Raw genomic sequence first — 24,060 nt, forward strand, 5'->3', positions numbered from 1 at the left:
CCTTATCCGATCTCTCTGCCTCGGTTCCATCCAAGTGTGCGAGGAATGCGCGAGCGTCCTCCACGGTTGTATAGGACTGAGTCGAGCCTTTGTGGGTGATCTTAAGGGTAGCCGAATATATCAAGGCAAACTTTATTTTGAGAGAAAACAGTTTGGAGCAGATGGGGGTGAAGGCTCTGAGCTGCACCGTCACTCCAGCTGAATAATCCTGAAAACAAAGGATTTTCTGGTTGTCATGATGCAAAGATTTCCCCACTCGTAAGGCCTGTATAATTGCCTGTTTATGAGCAGAGTTCAGAAGCTGGAGAATAACCACTCTAGGCTTATGTTGCGCAGGTTGTCTTGGCCCCACTCTGTGGGCACATTCTATCCGCAAAGGTCCATTGATAGCTAGTAGCTGAAGCTCTTTGGTAAACCATTGTTGCAGGAAGCTTATTAAGTTTTTTTCCGGTATGGATTCCGGAAGACCCACCAGATGCAGATTGTTCCTTCATGATCTGTTTTCTAGGTCCTCCACTTTGGCTTCCATCATAGAAATCTTTTTATGCAATGCGCCCTGTGCTTCCTCCACAACAGTGGCCCTATCTTCCACTGCAGCCGTTCGGGTCTGAAAAGTACTACTACTACTACTACTACTATTTAGCATTTCTATAGCGCTACAAGGCATACGCAGCGCTGCACAAACACAGAAGAAAGACAGTCCCTGCTCAAAGAGCTTACAATCTAATAGACAAAAAATAAATAAAGTAAGCAAATCAAATCAATTAATGTGAACGGGAAGGAAGAGAGGAGGGTAGGTGAAGGCGAGTGGTTACAAGTGGTTACGAGTCAAAAGCAATGTTAAAGAGGTGGGCTTTCACTCTAGATTTAAAGGTAGCCAAGGATGGGGCAAGACGTAGGGGCTCAGGAAGTTTATTCCAGGCGTAGGGTGCAGCGAGACAGAAGGCGCGAAGTCTGGAGTTGGCAGTAGTGGAGAAGGGAACAGATAAGAAGGATTTATCCATGGAGCGGAGTGCACGGGAAGGGGTGTAGGGAAGGACGAGTGTGGAGAGATACTGGGGAGCAGCAGAGTGAATACATTTATAGGTTAGTAGAAGAAGTTTGAACAGGATGCGAAAACGGATAGGGAGCCAGTGAAGGGTCTTGAGGAGAGGGGTAGTATGAGTAAAGCGACCCTGGCGGAAGATGAGACGGGCAGCAGAGTTTTGAACCGACTGGAGAGGGGAGAGGTGACTAAGTGGGAGGCCAGCAAGAAGCAGATTGCAGTAGTCTAAACGAGAGGTGACAAGGGTGTGGATGAGGGTTTTGGTAGAGTGCTCGGAAAGAAAGGGGCGGATTTTACGGATGTTGTAAAGAAAGAAACGACAGGTCTTGGCGGTCTGCTGGATATGAGCAGAGAAGGAGAGAGAAGAGTCAAAGATGACCCCATGGTTTCGAGCTGAGGAGACAGGGAGAATGAGAGAGCCATCAACAGAAACAGAAAACGGGGGGAGCGGGGAGGTGGGTTTGGGGGGGAAAATGAGAAGCTCGGTTTTGGTCATATTTAATTTCAGGTGGCGTTGAGACATCCAGGCAGCAATGTCAGACAAGCACGCTGAAACTTTGGTTTGGATGCAAGGTGAGATATCAGGGGTAGAAAGGTAGATTTGGGAGTTATCAGCATAGAGATGGTAGGAAAAGCCATGGGATGAGATTAATGAACCAAGGGAAGAAGTGTAGATAGAAAAGAGGAGGGGACCAAGCACAGAACCCTGAGGTACGCCGACAGGCAGAGGGATAGAAGTAGAAGAGAATCCACCAGAGTGAACACTAAAGGTGCGGAGGGAAAGGTAGGAAGAGAACCAGGAAAGGACAGAGCCCTGGAATCCAAGTGAGGACAGGGTATCGAGAAGTATGCTGTGATCGACAGTGTCAAAAGCAGCGGAAAGATCAAGAAGAATGAGGATGGAATATTGACCTCTGGATTTAGCCAGTAATAGGTCATTGGAGACTTTAGTAAGCGCAGTTTCGGTTGAGTGGAGAGGGCGAAAACCAGATTGTAATGGGTCAAGAATAGCATGTGAGGAGAGAAAATCAAGGCAGCGGCGGTGAACAGCACGCTCAAGTAATTTGGAGAGAAAAGGAAGGAGGGAGATGGGTCGGTAATTAGAGGGACAAGTAGGGTCAAGTGAAGGCTTCTTAAGGAGAGGTGTGACCACAGCATGTTTAAAGGCAGCAGGGACAGTCGCAGTGGAAAGTGAGAGGTTGAGAATGTGACAGATAAAAGGAATAAGAGTAGGAGAGATGGCATTAAGAAGGTGGGTGGGAATGGGATCAGAGGAACAGGTGGTACATTTTGAGGAAGAAAGGAGAAGTGTAGTTTCCTCAATAGTAACTTCAGGAAAGGAGGAAAGGGAATGAGGGGAAGGAGAGAGAGGGGAACGGACTAGTGGAGGGAGAGCTGGTGAGGTAGAGAAAGCAAGGTTTATCTTTTGAACCTTGTTGTGAAAGAATTCAGCAAGGGTCTGAGGAGATAATGAAGGGGGAGTTGGGGGAGGGGGCACCTTGAGGAGAGAGTTCAATGTGGTGAAGAGAAGTCGAGGATTAGAGCCAAGAGAGTTGGTCAGTTGGATATAGTAATCCTGTTTGGCACGTAAAAGAGCAGATTGGAAGGAGGTCAGCATGAACTTAAAGTGTAAGAAATCAGCAAGGGCCCGAGATTTCCGCCAGAGGCATTCGGCGGAGCGGGTACAGGAACGTAGGTAGCGGATATTAGAAGTCAGCCACGGTTGGGGTTTTGTACGCCTTACAGGGCGGGTCATCAGAGGTGCAAGAGTGTCTAAAGCCACACAGTCTTTAGATAGTTCTTCTAATTGGACTTGTAAGCACTCCAATTTAGAGTCGATGGGAGTTTAGCGTCACTCCAGTAAATCTTCCAGGACCACCGTCATTTCTGAGGTAATCTCTGCGATCCATGCTGATAAAATTGTGGGGCTGGCTGGACTCGGGGACGCCGTCATTTTGTCCTCCACAGCTTTGCTTCGAGACATCTTTATGAGCCACTCTCGCTGCCATAATCTGACTTCCGATCAGACCGGTAAGTCGTAAATGCATTCCGCTCTCCCTGGGTGACCAAATGTAGGGTTTTGTGAGGTCCAGTGCGCTATAAAATTCAGAGGATTTGCCTGGGGCCCCAGAGGAATTCAGGCTAGCATCTTCCCTTGAGCATGACGTCACATGATCAATCACCTCTCAGGATTTTAGAGACCTCAATCATATCTCACCTCAGCCATCTCTTTTCCAAGCTGAAGAGCCCTAAACTCTTCAGCCTTTTCTCATATGAAAGGAGTTCCATCCCTTTATCATTTTGGTCACTCTTCCTTGAACCTTTTCTAATTCTGAAATATCTTTTTTGAGATACGGCAACCAGAACTGAACACAATACTCAAGGTGAGGCCACATACCATGGAGCGATACAAAGGTATTATGGAATTCTTGGTCTTATTTTGCACCCCTTTCCTAATGATTCCTAGCATCCTGTTTGCTTTTTGGACACTGCCGCACACTGGGCAGAAGATTTCAATGCATTGTCTACCATGACACCTAGATTTTTTCGTGTCCCCTTTCTGTTTCCCTCCACCACTATGGTCTAATAACTCCATGTCTTCACTCCATTCCCCTCCACCACTATAGTCCAGCAATTCCCTACCCCCTCTCTTTTCCTCTCCACCCCTATGGTCCAGCAACTCCCTGTCCCTTACCCTCCATCCCTATGGTTCAACAATTCTCTGACCCCTCCACCTCAAAATCATCCCATACACAGGCATTCATTGCAAAGAAGGAAAACACACTTTTGCTTATTACTCACTATGATTACTACTCATTCATGCTAATATTCATCCAAGCTGAATGCTCAAATATGCCTATTACTGACACTGACGATGTTCACATCAAAGCTAAATATTCATTTACAATCAATGCTCATTCATGCTTTAATGTGCGTTCACGCCTATTAATAATTGATATCAATAACCATTATATGTAAGTCTCAGCTATGCTCAATGTTATGCATGCTTAAAGAATATATATGCAAATGTACACCTATGCTCATTGCCTAACTATGCTAAATGTTGACACGCTTATGCATGCTTAAAGTCTATATACGCAAATGTACACCTATGCTCAAGGCCTAAATATGATAAATGTTGATATCGCTGATGTCCAACAAAAGCAAAAACAAAAAACATAAAAATAAAAAATATATATATATAAAAACGTCAAAATTTAAAATTAATCATAAGATATGTATTTAAAAGATGAATCCATCAAAATCAAAAAATTACATAAAAAAGGCGACACTTTGGATGTAAAAATGAAGAATCAACTTTATTAGCCAAACTGTAGCAGGGAGAAAGGGACTCGACACAGCTGTGTTTCGGCCGTACTGGCCTGCATCAGGAGTCTTCTCTGCCGTCTGTTGGTTATTAATTCTATCCAAATATAAAAAGAATATGTGTGTCAATAAACTGAAGCTATAGTGCTCAATTGTACTGGAAACAAAGTTGTTGAGCGGAGAAGATCAGAGCAGCGTCTCTGATCTATGCAATGTCGAGTCCCTTTCTCCCTGCTACAGTTTGGCTAATAAAGCTGATTCTTCATTTTTACATCCAAAGTGTCGCCTTTTTTATGTAATTTTTTTATTTTGATGGATTTATCTTTTAAATACATATCTTATGATTAATATTAAATTTTAACGTTTTATATATATATATATATATATATATTTTTTTTTTTTTTTTGCTTTTTGTTGGTCATCTTTGCTGTTTTGTTTCATGTTGATTTCCTTGCGAAGACTGGTTTCTTCTGTTTTTTGTACTACGATATCGCTGATGTCTACACTAATGCTTAAAGCATCATGTTTAATGCTTATCATGCTCAATGTTCATATACGTTAACGTATATTATGCTTATGCTTAACTATGCTTAATGTTGAAACTGCTGACACTATATCAAAGGTTCAAAAATTGCTCATACATGTTCACATATGACAAACGCCGATTGATGCTCAAACAAAACCACACCAAATAATATTTACCAGACATACCAACTATCACTAAATACAGCCAACATTAACACCAACAAACTACTCATGCTAATTTACTTCCTCCCCTTAATTCACCACATATGGACCACTCCCAACACAAACAACAATCTTCCCACAACTTACAAAAACCACAGACAACCCAATTACAGCACAACAAACCAAAAGAATAACAACCAATTAAAATTACAAACAAATGCATACGAAAACAACCAACAGAAAGAGAAGAAAGGACACAACAAAACCAAATGCAAAGAAACCAGACAACTAATAAGAATCAACACAACCAAATCCCAAACGGAACCATACAGACAAATCCATATGGGATACACAAACGCCAGATCAGTGGTAAATAAAACACTGAACATAACAGATTGGATCACCATAGACAATCTAGACATCCTATTCATTACTGAAACTTGGATTCATGACCTTAAAGACCCTATAATTTTAGAACTATGTCCACCGGGATACAAAATCACCCACTGGACAAGAAATGGAAAAAGAGGAGGAGGAATAGCAATTATATACAAATCAGAGTTTATCATCACAACAATAACCAAATCGATCCTACCACAACTTGAAATCGCTTCGGTAAGACTAAACCACGCAAACCTGCAAGAACACCTTACCGCAATCTTGCTCTTCAGACCACCAGGCAATTGGCATGAATCCCAAACATACCTCATGGACTTTATCTCGAACTCTTGTGTCTCCAGCTCAAATCTTATCTTAATAGGAGATATCAACCTATGTCTTGAAGATCTCAACTCAACCAGTACACAAGAATGCGTAGAGTTCCTACAATTATGGGACCTTCACAGGACACACACACAACCTACCCACAGACAAGCACACACTCTAGACATCATCACACACAACTTTGACCACGATGCAAACATTACGTTAACAGACACAAAGTGGACACCCGCACCATGGTCAGACCACTACAAAGCAAACATCTCCCTCCAATGGAGAACAAAAGGACCACCGATTAAACAAGAACGGAAAACTTACTCCACGAGAGGAAAAATAGACCCGATAGAATTTTGGCAACAGATTTACCACAAGGAATGGACAACAAAAACAGACACAATCCAATTCCTCTCAGAATGGGACAATAGATGTAGATCTATACTAGACAACATTGCTCCAACCCAAACGAGATCTTCACACAGAAAGAATTCAACACCAAGGTTCAATGAAGAATTGAAAAAACTTAAAACACAAGTCAGAAGGTTAGAACGAGCTTGGACTAAAAAGAAAGATGACACCACACTAAACGCCTGGAAACAACTCCAAAGAAAATACAAATACACCATAAGACAAATCAAAAGACTACACTACAAAACCTTAATCGGACCAAACTACAAGGACACACACAAACGTTTCCAACTCGTGAGCAAACTAATAGACACCACACCAGTCACAACCAACAGCAAAGACACTCCTGGAGCAGACAATCTTGCGAAATTCTTCAACGAAAAAATAGTATAACTACGACTTAAAATACCTGTCAGCACCACCGACTATACTGAACTCCTTAATTGCCTAGACCCAGCCCCTGGCATTCATCCAACTGACAGGACATGGACCAACTTCGAGATACTATCAGAGAACATCATCTCCCAAACACTCAAAAGATTTGCCAAATCCCATTACAAACTAGACCTATGCCCAAACAACCTGATGACATCTGCCCCTCAACAATTCATAAACGACATAACGAAACACCTGAACTACATGCTACAAAATGGATTCTTCCCGCAGGAAAAAGGAAACATCTTACTCACCCCCATACCCAAAGACACAAAGAAGAGCGCTTGTGAACTAACTAACTATAGACCGGTAGCATCTATTCCCTTAATAACCAAATTAACTGAAGGGTTGGTGACTACGCAACTTACAAACTATCTAGATAAATTTTCTATACTCCACGATTCCCAATCAGGGTTTAGGTCTAACCACAGTACCGAAACAGTATTAGTAAGTCTCATGTCTAAATTCAAACAAACGATTACATCTGGTAAGAACATACTACTTCTACAATTTGACATGTCAAGCGCTTTCGACATGGTAGACCACGGAATCTTACTACACATCCTTGATTACTTCAGAATCGGAGGCAACATCCTCCAGTGGTTCAAGGGATTCCTAACCGCAAGGTCATACCAAGTAACATCTAACTCGACCACTTCAGACGCATGGGTACCTGAATACGGAGTACCACAAGGATCCCCCCTCTCACCGACTCTATTCAACTTAATGATGATACCCCTGGCAAAATTACTATCAAATCAAAACCTCAATCCATACATTTATGCGGATGACGTAACGATCTACATCCCATTCAAACAAGACCTAAAAGAAATTTCTAATCACATCAACCAAAGCCTCAAAATCATGCATTCATGGGCGGACGCATTTCGGCTGAAACTCAATGCAGAAAAGACCCAAAGCCTAATACTAACCTCCCAACACAACAAGAAAGAATATACCGCCATCAACACACCAACTCTAAACCTTCCTATTTCAAAAACCCTAAAAATTCTTGGAGTCACCATTGATCGACACCTAACACTAGAGAACCACGTGAGAAACACAACCAAGAAGATGTTCCACTCAATGTGGAAACTAAAAAGAATAAGACCTTTCTTCCCAAGGAGTGTTTTCCGTAACTTAGTACAATCATTAGTGCTTAGTCATCTAGACTATTGCAACGCACTATATGCCGGCTGCAAAGAACAAATAATCAAGAAACTCCAGACAGCCCAGAACACGGCAGATAGACTCATATTTGGCAAACCAAAATTTGAAAGTGCCAAGCCCTTACGAGAAAAATTACACTGGCTTCCACTTAAGGAACACATCACGTTCAAAATATGTTCACTAGTTCACAAAATTATCCATAGAGACGCACCAGCTTACATGTCTGACCTAATAGACTTACCACCTAGGAATGCCAGAAGATCATCCCGCACATTCCTTGATCTGCACTTCCCCAGTTGTAAAGGAATGAAATACAAATCAATGCACGCGTCAAACTTCACCTACTTGAGCATACAGTTATGGAACGCACTGCCGCGCAACTTGAAATCGATCTATGAAAGAACTAACTTCCGCATATTACTGAAGACCCATCTCTTTGAAAGAGCATACCAAAAAGACCAACCCAAGTGAATATACACTACACAACTCGCCTATTTAATTTCAGAACTGTTTCTTAAAATCTGCTTGTATACTACTACTTTGTTTGTATCATCATACTAACCAAGATCATGCAATACAGCGAATGCTACATACCTGTAGAAGGTATTCTCCGAGGACAGCAGGCTGATTGTTCTCACTGATGGGTGACGTCCACGGCAGCCCCTCCATCGGAATCTTCACTAGCAAAGTCCTTTGCTAGCCCTCGCGCGCCCGCGCGCACCGCGCATGCGCGGCCGTCTTCCCGCCCGAAACCGGCTCGAGCCGGCCAGTCCAGTATGTAGCAAGACAATACTCTTAAGGGAAGACACAACTCCAAAGGGGAGGCGGGCGGGTTTGTGAGAACAATCAGCCTGCTGTCCTCGGAGAATACCTTCTACAGGTATGTAGCATTCGCTTTCTCCGAGGACAAGCAGGCTGCTTGTTCTCACTGATGGGGTATCCCTAGCCCCCAGGCTCACTCAAAACAACAACCATGGTCAATTGGGCCTCGCAACGGCGAGGACATAACAGAGATTGACCTAAAAAATTTTACCAACTAACTGAGAGTGTAGCCTGGAACAGAACAAACAGGGCCCTCGGGGGGTGGAGTTGGATCCTAAAGCCCAAACAGGTTCTGAAGAACTGACTGCCCGAACCGACTGTCGCGTCGGGTATCCTGCTGCAGGCAGTAATGGGATGTGAATGTGTGGACAGAAGCCCACGTCGCAGCTTTGCAAATTTCTTCAATGGAGGCTGACTTCAAGTGGGCTACCGACGCAGCCATGGCTCTAACATTATGAGCCGTGACATGACCCTCAAGAGCCAGCCCCGCCTGGGCGTAAGTGAAGGAAATGCAATCTGCTAGCCAATTGGATATGGTGCGTTTCCCTACAGCCACTCCCCTCCTATTGGGATCAAAAGAAACAAACAATTGGGCGGACTGTCTGTGGGGCTGTGTCCGCTCCAAGTAGAAGGCCAATGCTCTCTTGCAGTCCAATGTGTGCAGCTGACGTTCAGCAGGGCAGGAATGAGGACGGGGAAAGAATGTTGGCAAGACAATTGACTGGTTCAGATGGAACTCCGACACGACCTTTGGCAAGAACTTAGGGTGAGTGCGGAGGACTACTCTGTTATGATGAAATTTGGTGTAAGGGGCCTGGGCTACCAGGGCCTGAAGCTCACTGACTCTACGAGCTGAAGTAACTGCCACCAAGAAAATGACCTTCCAGGTCAAGTACTTCAGATGGCAGGAGTTCAGTGGCTCAAAAGGAGGTTTCATCAGCTGGGTGAGAACGACATTGAGATCCCATGACACTGTAGGAGGCTTGACAGGGGGCTTTGACAAAAGCAAACCTCTCATGAAGCGAACAACTAAAGGCTGTCCTGAGATCGGCTTACCTTCCACATGGTAATGGTATGCACTGATTGCACTAAGATGAACTCTTACAGAGTTGGTCTTGAGACCAGACTCAGACAAGTGCAGAAGGTACTCAAGCAGGGTCTGTGTAGGACAAGAGCGAGGATCTAGGGCCTTGCTGTCACACCAGACGGCAAACCTCCGCCAATGAAAGAAGTAACTTCTCTTAGTGGAGTCTTTCCTGGAAGCAAGCAAGATGCGGGAGACACCCTCTGGCAGACCCAAAGAGGCAAAATCTACGCCCTCAACATCCAGGCCGTGAGAGCCAGAGACTGGAGGTTGGGATGCAGAAGAGCCCCTTCGTCCTGCGTGATGAGGGTCGGAAAACACTCCAATCTCCACGGTTCTTCGGAGGATAACTCCAGAAGAAGAGGGAACCAGATCTGACGCGGCCAAAAAGGAGCAATCAGGATCATGGTGCCTCGGTCTTGCTTGAGTTTCAACAAAGTCTTCCCCACCAGAGGAATGGGAGGATAAGCATACAGCAGACCCTCCCCCCAGTCCAGGAGGAAGGCATCCGATGCCAGTCTGCCGTGGGCCTGAAGCCTGGAACAGAACTGAGGGACTTTGTGGTTCACTCGAGATGCGAAGAGATCCACCAAGGGGGTGCCCCACGCTTGGAAGATCTGGCGCACCACTTTGGAATTGAGCGACCACTCGTGAGGTTGCATAATCCTGCTCAGTCTGTCGGCCAGACTGTTGTTTACGCCTGCCAGATATGTGGCTTGGAGCACCATGCCGTTCCGGCGAGCCCAGGTCCACATGCTGACGGCTTCCTGACACAGGGGGCGAGATCCGGTGCCCCCCTGCTTGTTTACATAATACATGGCAACCTGGTTGTCTGTCTGAATTTGGATAATTTGGTGGGACAGCCGATCTCTGAAAGCCTTCAGAGCGTTCCAGATCGCTCGTAACTCCAGAAGATTGATCTGTAGATCGCGTTCTTGGAGGGACCAGCTTCCTTGGGTGTGAAGCCCATCGACATGAGCTCCCCATCCCAGGAGAGACGCATCCGTGGTCAGCACTTTTTGTGGCTGAGGAATTTGGAAGGGACGTCCCAGAGTCAAATTGGTCCAAATCGTCCACCAATACAGGGATTCGAGAAAACTCGTGGACAGGTGGATCACGTCCTCTAGTCCCCCAGCGGCCTGATACCACTGGGAGGCTAGGGTCCATTGAGCAGATCTCATGTGAAGGCGGGCCATGGGAGTCACATGAACTGTGGAGGCCATGTGGCCCAGCAATCTCAACATCTGCCGAGCTGTGATCTGCTGGGACGCCCGCACCCGGGAGACGAGGGACAACAAGTTGTTGGCTCTCGTCTCTGGGAGATAGGCGCGAGCCGTCCGAGAATCCAGCAGGGCTCCTATGAATTCGAGGTTCTGCACTGGAAGAAGATGGGACTTTGGGTAATTTATCACAAACCCCAGTAGCTCCAGAAGGCGAATAGTCATCTGCATGGACTGCAGGGCTCCTGCCTCGGATGTGTTCTTCACCAGCCAATCGTCGAGATATGGGAACACGTGCACTCCCAGCCTGCGAAGTGCCGCTGCTACCACAGCTAGGCACTTTGTGAACACCCTGGGCGCAGAGGCGAGCCCAAAGGGTAGCACACAGTACTGGAAGTGGCGGGTGCCCAACTGAAATCGCAGATACTGTCTGTGAGCTGGCAGTATCGGGATGTGTGTATAGGCATCCTTCAAGTCCAGAGAGCATAGCCAATCGTTTTGCTGAATCATGGGGAGAAGGGTGCCCAGGGAAAGCATCCTGAACTTTTCTTTTACGAGATATTTGTTCAGGGCCCTTAGGTCTAGGATGGGACGCATCCCCCCTGTTTTCTTTTCCACAAGGAAGTACCTGGAATAGAATCCCAGCCCTTCTTGCCCGGATGGAACGGGCTCGACCGCATTGGCGCTGAGAAGGGCGGAGAGTTCCTCTGCAAGTACCCTCTTGTGCTGGAAACTGTAAGACTGAGCTCCCGGTGGACAATTTGGAGGGTTTGATGCCAAATTGAGGGTGTATCCTTGCCGGACTATTTGCAGAACCCACTGATCGGAGGTTATGAGAGGCCACCTTTGGTGAAAAGCTTTCAACCTCCCTCCGACTGGCAGGTCGCCCGGCACGGACACTTGGATGTCGGCTATGCTCTGCTGGAGCCAGTCAAAAGCTCGCCCCTTGCTTTTGCTGGGGAGCCGCGGGGCCTTGCTGAGTCGCACGCTGCTGACGAGAGCGAGCGCGCTGGGGCTTAGCCTGGGCCGCAGGCTGTCGGGAAGGAGGATTGTACCTACGCCTGCCAGAAGAGTAGGGAACAGTCTTCCTTCCCCCGAAAAATCGTCTACCTGTAGAGGTAGAAGCTGAAGGCTGCCGGCGGGCGAATTTGTCGAATGCGGTGTCCCGCTGGTGGAGAGACTCTACCACCTGTTCGACTTTTTCGCCAAAAATGTTGTCCGCACGGCAAGGCGAGTCCGCAATCCGCTGCTGGATTCTATTCTCCAGGTCGGCGGCGCGCAGCCATGAGAGCCTGCGCATCACCACACCTTGAGCAGCGGCCCTGGACGCAACATCAAAAGTGTCATAAACTCCTCTGGCCAGGAATTTTCTGCACGCCTTCAGCTGCCTGACCACCTCCTGAAAAGGCTTGGCTTGCTCAGGGGGAAGAGCATCAACCAAGCCCGCCAACTGCCGCACATTGTTCCGCATGTGCATGCTCGTGTAGAGCTGGTAAGACTGGATCTTGGACACGAGCATAGAGGAATGGTAGGCCTTCCTCCCAAAGGAGTCTAAGGTTCTAGCGTCCTTGCCCGGGGGCGCCGAAGCATGTTCCCTAGAACTCTTAGCCTTCTTTAGGGCCAAATCCACAACTCCAGAGTCGTGAGGCAACTGAGTGCGCATCAGCTCTGGGTCCCCATGGATCCGGTACTGGGACTCGATCTTCTTGGGAATGTGGGGATTACTTAATGGCTTGGTCCAGTTCGCAAGCAATGTCTTTTTCAGGACATGGTGCAAGGGAACAGTGGACGCTTCCTTAGGTGGAGAAGGATAGTCCAGGAGCTCAAACATTTCAGCCCTGGGCTCGTCCTCCACAACCACCGGGAAGGGGATGGCCGTAGACATCTCCCGGACAAAGGAAGCAAAAGACAGACTCTCGGGAGGAGAAAGCTGTCTTTCAGGAGAGGGAGTGGGATCAGAAGGAAGACCCTCAGACTCCTCGTCAGAGAAATATCGAGGATCTTCCTCTTCCTCCCACGAGGCCTCACCCTCGGTGTCAGATACAAGTTCACGAACCTGTGTCTGCAACCTCGCCCTGCTCGACTCAGTGAAGCCACGTCCACGATGGGGGCGTCGAGAGGTAGACTCCCTCGCCCGCATCGGCGAAGCTCCCTCCGCCGACGTAGTCGGGGAGCCTTCCTGGGAGGTGGCCGCGGTCGGTACCGCACGCGGTACCGACGTCGGGGACCTCAACCTGGGCGATGGGCCAGCCGGCGCCACGCTCGACGGTACCGGAGGCGCAAGCACCGCCGGTACCGGAGGGGTAGGGCGCAACAGCTCTCCCAGAATCTCTGGGAGAACGGCCCGGAGGCTCTCGTTTAGAGCGGCTGTAGAGAAAGGCTGTGAGGTCGATGCAGGCGTCGACGTCAGTACCTGTTCCGGGCGTGGAGGCTGTACCGGGCTGTCCAGAGCGGAGCGCATCGACACCTCCTGAACAGAGGGTGAGCGGTCCTCTCGGTGCCGATGCCTGCTGGGTGCCGAATCCCTCGGCGACCCAGAGCTCTCGGTGCCGACATGGGGAGGAGACCGGTGTCGATGCTTCTTCGATTTCTTCCGAAGCATGTCACCGGAGCTCCCCGGCACCGACGAGGAGGACGTCGAATCCATCCGTCGCTTCCTCGGGGCCGAGACTGAAGAAGGTCGATCTCGGGGGGGCTGTACCGCAGGAGCCCTCAGGGTAGGAGGAGACCCACCCGAGGGCTCACCGCCACCAGCAGGGGAATGGACAGCCCTCACCTGCACTCCACCCGATGCACCACCGTCCGACGACATCAGCAGACGAGGTCCTGGTACCACCGACGTCGATGCAGCTATCCGATGTCTCGGCGCCGATGCAGAGGCCCGATGCCTCGATGCACTCGATGCAGGGGCGGCCGAGGAAGATGGTCTGGACGCTGACGACGTCGATGCACTCGAAGATCCCGGTGCCGATGCCGACGAAGAGCCCGAGAACAACACGTTCCACTGGGCTAGTCTCGCTACCTGAGTCCGCCTTTGAAGAAGGGAACACAGACTACAGTTCTGAGGGCGGTGCTCGGCCCCCAGACACTGAAGACACGACGAGTGTCGATCAGTGAGCGAGATAACCCGGGCGCACTGGGTGCACTTCTTGAAGCCGCTGGAAGGCTTCGATGTCATGGGCGGAAAAATCACGCCGGCGAAATCAAAAGCCGAAATGGCGAAAATTGAAGCACCAAAAATTTAGAGGGAGAAAAAATCTCGACCGAGGCCGAAAAGAGGCCTACCCCGACGACGAAAGAAAACTTACCGGGGCAAAAAGCTGGAAGTACGGGGAGGATTGACACGAAACCCGGTCGAAGGGTTTCCGGAGCACTTCCCGACTAACAAAGCTTTCCCGAAGGAAAAAAACACGCTCAAACAGAATTTGGACGCGCGAGGTCGACTTTCCGGGGCTCGACACGGCGAAAACACGACCGTACCGAGTGCGGACAAAAGAAGACTGGCCGGCTCGAGCCGGTTTCGGGCGGGAAGACGGCCGCGCATGCGCGGTGCGCGCGGGCGCGCGAGGGCTAGCAAAGGACTTTGCTAGTGAAGATTCCGATTGGAGGGGCTGCCGTGGACGTCACCCATCAGTGAGAACAAGCAGCCTGCTTGTCCTCGGAGAATAAAGGTTTATATTACTAACACTCTTCCACTACTCATGATGTATTGTAAGCCACTTTGAGCCTGCAAAGAGGTGGGATAAGGTGGGATACAAATGCAACAAATAAATAAAATGTTTCAATGTTCAGCAATCTAGTGGATTGTAAGAGACAGCAGCTGGCTGGAGGAAATGCAGCTACACAAATCTGGATGCCCTGGTCCTTCCCAGGTTGTGTAGGAGGCAAACCAAGCACCATAAGTAAAATCCTGCCAAATGTGGTTTACAATCTACACAACATGGGAAAGCGCATGGCATCGGGGTTTGTGTACTGGAGCCACATCTCCCCCCTCTTCCCTCCATCCCCAGCAATCCAGCAGCTCTCTCTCGCATTTACTCTCTTCCCCCTCTACCATGGTCTGACATTTCCCCCTCTCCCCAGCCCCTCTCTTAATAGTCTAACATTCCCCCCCCCCCCTCTTCTCAGCCCCCTCCATGGTTTGACATTTCTCTGAACCCCACCCTTAGTCCAGCACCTCTCCTTTCCATCTCCCCTGCAGGCTCAGCAACTCCCCCTCTCCCTCCTCCCCATAGGTCCATCATAGGTCCCCCCCCTTACAGGTAAGCAACTCTTCGTCAGCCTCCATATCCCCCTCCCATTCCCATCAAAGCTGAGTTTTTTCCCCAAGAGTTGGGCCAAACCAGAGGCTTTCCTCTGTAATAATTCACAATTTGCTTGGTAGTAGAGAGATTTATGTTGCTACTAATCAGATCCACTGCACAAACCAGGACAGTTAGCCACAAAAGCATATATGTCTCTATTGTGTGTCCCACGTACTGTCACCATTTACAAAAAATTACATCGTAATATTTTTTGACTACACTCAGATATAACCCACTATTCAGTGCAGACAATCAAGCTGCTAGTCAGTTGTAAGGAGGAGGTAGAGGGAAAGCAGAGAAGAGCTGACAGGGGCAGTAAGCCAAGAAAGGAAGAGCACTCTCTGCCGGGAAAAGGGGGTAGGAGACTTGCAAGAAAGGAAGAGAACTACAGAACCCAGCAGCACTTGCAAGGGAGGAGGGAACATGAGAGACAGCACTCCAACTCCCAGCAGGCAGAAAAGTCAGGAGGTGATTGGGAGATGGAGGATAATCAAGTGGAGGAGCAGCACCTGGGAGAGAGGGTGGGGGAAGACTCCATGGAGTGGGAGGAGATTGAGCTAGAGGAGAACAGTGAAAATGTCATAAAGGAGGCTGAGCAGGAGCAAATGGAGTTCTTCTGCTCAGGACAAAGGGTAATTACCTGAAGAAGGTCAGTCTGGACATTTTAGTGGGAGGTTGTCAGAGTGTTGGTGTCTGACAAGCGAGGGTGGAGAAAATGCCTCTATCTCCTAGGCAGTAGGAGAAAGGGAGTAGAGGAATTGACTGATTCAAAGGTTTATTTCAAGTTGTTATGGAGTTCCAAGACTGAACTGTTCGGAACTGTTGGGGATTGTTGGGTGGGGGAGAAGGGAAGCAAAGTGCACAGAGACCAGCAGCTGTAGTACAGAGGACATACTATTTTCCCGCTGGTTGTGCTCTGGAATAAAGTACTCTGCAGAATAAATAGTACTGTGAATTACTTTTTGCAGTGAGCAGGAACAGTTCCGCTTAGGAGATGGATTAGCCCCAATTGTGTGGGCGAAGAAGGACAGCTCGGAGAGGTGCTAAGTTGTGCGCAGACCACACGGAGAGGTGTTGAGCGGAGAGCGGACAGCACAGAGAGGTGTCGAAACAAGAGCGGACAGCACGGAGGGGTGCTTGTGGACACAGTGGTATAGCACTTCTTTCATCGGGTTACTCATTTAGTGTTTATTGGGAGGGTATTTCTTGTGTGTAACTCATACACCATCACCCAAGTGCTATAAATATTGTTCAACCACTCTGCAATAATAAATTTCGTGAAACACAATGTACTTAGCTTAGTGTCGCCGAGAATAAATCCAAACTAAGGATTTCTTCCAATAAATGCCTTCCCCTGAAACCGCCCGACTCTGCGGGTTTCAAGCACCTTTCATCAGGGACAAAGGTTAAGGCCATGATCTCTCTCCATATAAATCCTTCGGAAGCGCTACTAATCAGATGACATGAGAATCAGTATTTTTATTTTTTGGTATGGTAACTTCCATGGAGAAAATGTGCTAGCTATGATCTGCACCTGTTGTTGGGGGGAAAATGTTTTTTGTGGATGAAGAGCATATTTATATTTAATTCATAAGAACTGTAATAATATATCAGAGCAAAAATCCATGAGGGCCACGTATGAAGTGTGTCACGTATGTGAGTATTGTTCATCAGGTGTGTCCCAACTGAAAAAAGGTTGAGAACTACTGCCTTAGAGCACACTGAAAAAGAGATCTAGTGGAAATCATAGAAAATAAAGCCCATAAAGAGTTTGCCACATTCTGTTCTTAATATATAATATATATAACACTTGTTAGAAAATATGAACCATTGCAATATGTGGCAAGTCATACCATAAATTATCTAAACAATGCACCAACATTTTTAGTTTTTGGAATTGAAGAAGGAAGGCACTTGGGAGATAATATCATAGGGCCCGATATTCAAAGGATTTATGCATCTAGATTGAGTATAAATTTAGGCACTCAGCTCTAGTAGATTTTCAGAGAGGTCAAAGTTTCACTGATTTAAACTCTATGAGCATACAAACGTGTGGCAACAGAGATCGATTTAGAGGAGGAGAAGTTAAAAGGGCAATTCTATAAGCTGATGCCTAATATTAGGCAGAGCAACCAAACAGAAGCGAAACACTCTGCAGGCTTAACACAAGCACCAACAAAAGGCAGAGGTAGTCCAGAGAAAGAGCAAACTCAAGGCTTACCACAAATGTATTGATTGTTCACCCGACTTGGCCAAGTTTTGGCACTTATGCCTTCATCAGGGGTTAAAGATTCTTCTTCATATAAAAGCAAGTGGGTCAAAATAAAATGCATCATTGAGCTCCGCTTACAAGACTTCCTCTGCTTTGTGCTTGTGTTTACCTAATATTAGGCACCAACCCTGGGATTCTATGTAAGGTGTCATAAATTGCGTGTGCAAATCCAGTCATATTCAGGATTTGTGCACACAACTTAATTACTTAAGACAATCAGCACCAATAATTGTCACTTAAGCAATTATTGACACTAATTGGCATTAATTAGAATTTACAAACAGAACTGTCTAAGCATATTCTATAAAGTGAAGAGCATAAATTCTAAGTCGCATAGTTGAAAAGGGGGCATGGCCATGGGCGTAAAAAGGGCGTTTCTGAAATCTAGGTGTGTGGTTATAGAATACACCCAGTCCACACCTAATTTAGGTGTCAGGATTTACACCAAGTTTTACTTGGCATAACTGCCCATGACTAAATGCAGTTGCTTGGACGGCACTTGGCGTATTCTATGATCCGTGTGGAAATTTCGGTTTATTCTATAAAGTATGCCTAAATGTAGGCATACTTTACAGAATACGCTTAAACGTGTTTTTTTTGGCATGGATTTCTCAGGAACAATATAAAGAATCTAGTCCCAAATATGGTTGCAGGTTATATAATACAGCACTCATGCTCATCATTAGCACCAATAACTGGCATATACATGTGTAAGTGTTAGGCACTATTCTATTAAAATACTCGCTAAATTCACTTAGTGCATACCTGCAAGATGGCACATAATGGGCATGTTGTCACACAACATGTATAACTTATAGAATACTATAAGTTACACACATTGCATGGCATACATAGGTGCACCAACTTGCACCAGCCATGGACTGGCTGTAAGTGAGCATGTTTAAGTTTTGGCATGCCAACAAGCTTTTATGCTAGCATTCTATAGTGGCTTAGGTGCATCTAAATGCCATTATAGAATTGGCGCTAAGCACGTCCCATTGTGGTGCTTATATCGAGGTACCAAGTTATAGAATTACCACATAAGAGCTTAGCAGTAATTTTCAGCACTGGGCTCATAAATCTGACCAAAAAACATAGGCAAATGAATAGCAGGATTAAATTTATAAACATAACTTTCAAGCTCCTCAGTTAAGATGAATTTTCAGCTGAAAATTGACCCCCTGTTCACTAAGCCGTGCTTCCATGCGTTAGTGGCTTAGTAAACAGGAGGGTTAGGATCCTAAGTTTGAAATTGTAGAAGACTAATTTAGAAGAGCAAATGTAGGAGCTCTACTTTGTCTGAATATTGTAATTACTAGAATCTTTGTAACTTACTGGTGTTGTCATGATAATATGGGCATGCTGCATTTCAAATAAATCATCAATTAGTGTATCTCCTGTAAGTTCCTTGCAAATAAGCCCTATGGGTCCAAATTTTTCCTTCCAGTCTTCAAAACGTTGGCTGCACAAAGCCTTTATTGGTGCCACTAAAAGAAAATTACTTGGATTTAAAAAATATTCCCTTTAATAAGAGCTTTGCCTCAGTTTTTAAGCAATAAAAATTGAACGTATTGCTCTAGGTTTGTACAAACACACCCTTTTTTAAAAACTGTAATAGATGTTTTACAAAAACAGCAGGATTAATCATGCACATATGTGCGTGACATCATCACAAGTCAGTAGGCCAAAACAAACTTCCTAGAGCTCAGAACTACTGTAAAGTTCTGTGCGTGCATGGCCCTACCTGTGCACAATAGTCTCTTCATCCTCACAGTTCTATACCTCAAGGAGTAATGCAACTCACACTACATTACTCCTTGAGGTATAGGAAAGGAATGTGTGCCTAACTAATCCTGCAAGCCACAGAAAAGCAAAGATACTTACCTGTAGCAGGTATTCTCCGAGGACAGCAGGCTGATTGTTCTCACATGTGAGTCGACGTCCGCGTTGGCCCAGGAATCAGACGGCATTTTGCAAGCAAAATATTTAAAAAGTTTTGAGGGAGTCTTCAGGCGTGCGTGCACAGTGCACCGCACATGAGCGGACTGATTTCCCACCCGTCGCGTAACGCGTTCCCTCACTTAAATCAAAAAGCATAAAAGGAAGCAAATAACAACTCCAAAGGGAAGGTAGCGGTATTGAGAGAAAAATCAGCCTGCTGTCCTCGAAGAACACCTGCTACAGGAAAGTATCTTCGCTTTCTCCGAGGACAACCAGGCTGCTTGTTCTCACATGTGGGGTATCCCTGCAACCAGGCTCACTCAAAACAACGAACATTGGTCAAATGGGCCTCAACAGCGAGGACATAACTTAGATTGAACTGAAACCATAAACAACTAACTGAGAGTGCAGCCTGGAACAGAACAAAAATGGGTCTAGGGGGGTGGAATTGGATTCTAAACTCCGAACAGATTCTGCAGCACTGACAGCCCAAACCAAATGTCGCGTCGGGTATCCTGCTGAAGGCAGTAGTGAGATGTGAATGTGTGGACTGATGACCATGTTGCAGCCTAGCAAATCTCTTCAATGGAGGCTGACTTTAAGTGAGCCACTGACGCAGCCATGGCTCTAACAATATGAGCCGTGACATGGCCCTCCAGAGTCAGCCCAGCTTCGGCATAAATGAAGGAAATGCAAGATGCTAGCCAATTTGAGATTGTGCGTTTTCCGATGGCGACTACCCTCCTGTTGGGATAGAAAGAAACAAACAACTGGGCAGACTGCCTAAAGTGCTTTGTCCGCTCCACGTAAAAGGCCAATGCTCTCTTGCAGTCCAAGGTATGCAAACTGCTTTCACCAGGCTGGGTATGAGGACGGGGAAAGAATGTTGGCAAGACAACTGACTGGTTCAGATGGAACTGCCAAAGGTGGACACCACCTTTGGCAGAAACGTAGGGTGCGTGTGAAGGACTACTCTGTTGAGATTAAATTTGATATAAGGTGCATGTACTACCAAGGCCTGAAGATCACTGACCCTACGAGCTGAAGTAACAGCCACCAAGAAAATGACCTTCCAGGTCAAGTACTTCAGATGGCAGGTATTCAGTGGCTCAAAAGGAGCTTTCATCAGCTGAGTAAGAACGACGTTGAGATCCCATGACACTGGTGGAGGTTTGAAAGGGGGCTTTGACAAAAGCAAACATCTCATGAAGAGAACAACTAAAGGCTGTCCAGAGATAGGCTTACCCTCTATACGGCGATAAAAAGCACTAATCGCACTAAGGTGAACTCTTACGGAGTTGGTCTTCAGACCGGACTCTGACAAGTGTAGAAGGTATTCAAGCAGGGTCTGTGTAGGACAAGAAAGAGGATCTAGGGCTTTGCTGTCACACCAGCTGGCAAATTTCCTCCATTTGAAAGAGTAACACCTCTTCGTGGAATCTTTTCTGGAAGCAAGCAAGACTCGGGAGACACCCTCTGAAAGACCCAAGGAAGCGAATTCTAAGCTCTCACCATCCAGGCGGTGAGAGCCAGAGACTGGAGGTTGGGATGTAGAAGCGACCCCTCGTTCTGAGATGAGAGTTGGAAAATAGTCCAATTTCCACGGTTCTTCGGAGGACAACTCCAGAAGAAGACGGAACCAAATCTGACGCGGCCAGAAGGGTGCAATCAGGATCATTGTTCCGTGGTCTTGCTTGAGTTTCAGTAAAGTCTTCCCTACTAGAAGTATGGGAGGACAAGCATACAGAAGGCCTGCCCCCCAATGTAGGAGAAAGGCATCTGATGCTAGTCTGTCGTGGGCCTGAAGACTAGAACAAAACTGAGGGATCCTGTGATTGATCTGAGTGGCAAAAAGATCCACCGAGGGGGTGCCCCACGCTCGGAAGATCTTGCGGACTACGCCCATGTTTAGTGACCACTTGTGAGGTTACATTATCCTGCTCAACCTGTCGGCCAGACTGTTATTTATGCCTTCAAGATAAATGGCTTGGAGAAACATGCTGTGAATGCGAGCCCAAAGCCACATCTGCACAGCTTCCTGACACAGAGGATGAGATCCGGTGCCCCCCTGCTTGTTGGTATAAAACATGGCAACCTGATTGTCTGTCTGAAATAAGATTACTCGGTTGGACTGCCGATCTCTGAAAGCCTTTAGAGCGTTCCAGATCGCTCTTAATTCCAGGTTGATCTGCAGATCCTTTTCCTGAAACGACTAGGCTCCCTGAGTGAGGAGCCCATCTACACGAGCTCCCCAACCCAGGAGAGATGCATCCGTCGTCAGCACTTTTCGTGGCTGAGGAACTTGGAGTGGTCGCACCAAAGACAAATTGGATCGACTCGTCCATCACTGAAGAGAATTCCGAAAGTTGGTGGACAGCTGGATTACATACTCTAGATCCCCCACAGCTTGAAACCACTGGGAAGCTAGGGTCCATTCAGCTGATCTCATAGATAGACGTGCCATGGGCATTACATGTGCCCCAGAAGTCTCAACATCTGCCAAGCCGTGACCTGGTGAGACGCTCGAACCATGGACTGCAGGGACAGAAGGTTGTCCGCCCTTGCCTCGGAGAGAAAAGCTCGAGCTGTTCAGCAGAGCTCCAATGAATTTCAGTTTTTGGACTGGGGTAAGATGGGACTTGGGATAATTTATGACAAACCCCAGTAGCTCCAGCACCTGAATAGTCATTCACATGGACTTAAGAGCACCTTCCTTCAAGGTGCTCTTCACTAGCCAATTGTCGAGATAAGGAAACACATGCACTCCCAGTCTGCGTAGAGATGCTGCGACAACAGCTAGGCATTTTGTAAACACTCTGGGCGGAGATGCTAGGCCAAAAGGCAGTACACGGTACTGAATGTGCTGTGTTCCAAGGTACTTCCTTTGATATGTGTGTAAGCATTCTTTAAGTCCAGAGAGCATAGCCAATCGTTCTCCTGAATCATGGGAAGAAGGTTGCCTAGGGAAACCATCCTGAACTTTTCTCGGATAAGAAATTTGTTCAGGGCCCTTAGGTCTAGGATGGGACGCATCCCCCCTGTTTTCTTTTGCACAAGGAAGTACCTGGAATAGAATCCCAGCCCTTCTTCCCCTGGTGGAACGGGTTCGACCACTTGGGCCTTCAGAAGGGCGGAAAGTTCCTCTGCAAGCACCTGCTTGTGGTGGGAGCAGAAGGACTTAGCTCCTGGTGGGCAATATGGAGGTTTGGATTCCAGATTGAGGGTGTATCCTAACTGGACAATATAAAGAACCCACAGGTCGGAAGTTATAAGAGGCCACCTTTGGTGAAAAAACATTAACCTACCCCCAACCAGCAAGTCGTCCAGTACGGACACGTTTACTGAGGCTATGCTGAACTGGAGCCAGTCAAAAGCCCGTCCCTTGCTTTTGCTGGGGAGCCGCAGTGGCCTTCGGCGCACGCTGTTGACAAGAACGAGCACACTGAGACTGAGCCTGGGCAGGCTGCCGAGAAGCAGGAGTGTACCTATGCCTAGCATAGGAATAGGGAGCACTCCTCTTCCTTCTAAAAAACCTCCTAGATGAGGAGGCAGTGGCAGAAGATGGCCGGCGGGAGAGAGAATCCATAGCATCATTGTACTTCTTGAGCTGGTCAACGAGATCCTCTACTTTCTCACCAAAAGGTTATCCCCCCGGCAAGGAACATCCGCCATCTGCTACTGGACCGAATAATCCAGGTCAGAGACACGCAGCCATGAGAGTCTGTGCATCACTATACCTTGGGCAGCAATCCTGGATGCTACATCAAAACTGTCAAATGTACCCCTGGCCAGGAATTTTTGACACGCCTTCTGCTGCCTGACCACCTGACGAAAAGGCTCGGCCTGCTCCTGAGGGAGTGCATCAACCAAGCTGCACAGTTGCCTCACCGAGTTCCACAAGTGAACGCTTGTGAAGAGCTGGTATGTCTGGATCTTGGCAGCGAGCATAGCGGCCTGATACGTCCAAGGTTCTAGATTGAATTCAAACATGCGTGGGATAAACATAAAGGAATGCTGTTCAGAAGGAATGGATCCTCAGAAGCTTAGCCGAGATTGGGTGGTGGAGCCAGTGGTGGGAGGCGGGGCTGGTGGTTGGGAGGCGGGGCTAGTGCTGGGCAGACTTCTACGGTCTGTGCCCTGGAAATCACAGATACAAATCAAGGTAAGGTATACACAAAAAGTAGAACATATGAGTTTATCTTGTTGGGCAGACTGGATGGACCGTGCAGATCTTTTTCTGACGTCATCTACTATGTTACTATTCTCTGCCTGGGGGCGCCGAGGTATAGTCCCTAGTGCTCTTGGCTCTTTTGAGGGCAGAGTCCACCACCATGGAATTGTGAGTTAGCTGAGACCTCATCAATCCAGGCTCACCATGGATCTGATATTGAGATTCAGCTTTTTTCGGGATCATGAGATTAGACAGAGGGAACGACCAGTTTCGCAAAAGGACTTCCTTCAGTACATTATGAAAGGAGCCGTTGCAGCCTCTCTAGGTGGAGAAGGATAATCCAGGACCTCAAGCATCTCAGCCCTGGGTTCATACTCAACCTCCAAAGAGAAGGGAATAGCCTCAGCCATTTCCCGGACAAAGGAGGTAAAGGATAGACTCTCCGAACGAGAAAGTC

The 24,060-nt window shown here is 47.3% G+C and overlaps 1 protein-coding gene across 1 annotated transcript in view; it reads right to left on the minus strand.

Annotated features, from left to right (window-relative positions):
- HFM1 (helicase for meiosis 1) overlaps positions 1-24,060 on the minus strand; it is a 472,985-nt gene that overhangs the window by 437,718 nt on the left and 11,207 nt on the right. Inside the window, exon 4 of the mRNA XM_030206735.1 lies at positions 18,827-18,978. Within this exon, the coding sequence (XP_030062595.1) occupies positions 18,827-18,978 (152 nt within the window). The remainder of the gene's footprint in view (positions 1-18,826; positions 18,979-24,060) is intronic.

Source organism: Microcaecilia unicolor, chromosome 6, assembly GCF_901765095.1.
Source record: "Microcaecilia unicolor chromosome 6, aMicUni1.1, whole genome shotgun sequence".
Taxonomy (NCBI): Eukaryota; Metazoa; Chordata; class Amphibia; order Gymnophiona; family Siphonopidae; genus Microcaecilia; species Microcaecilia unicolor.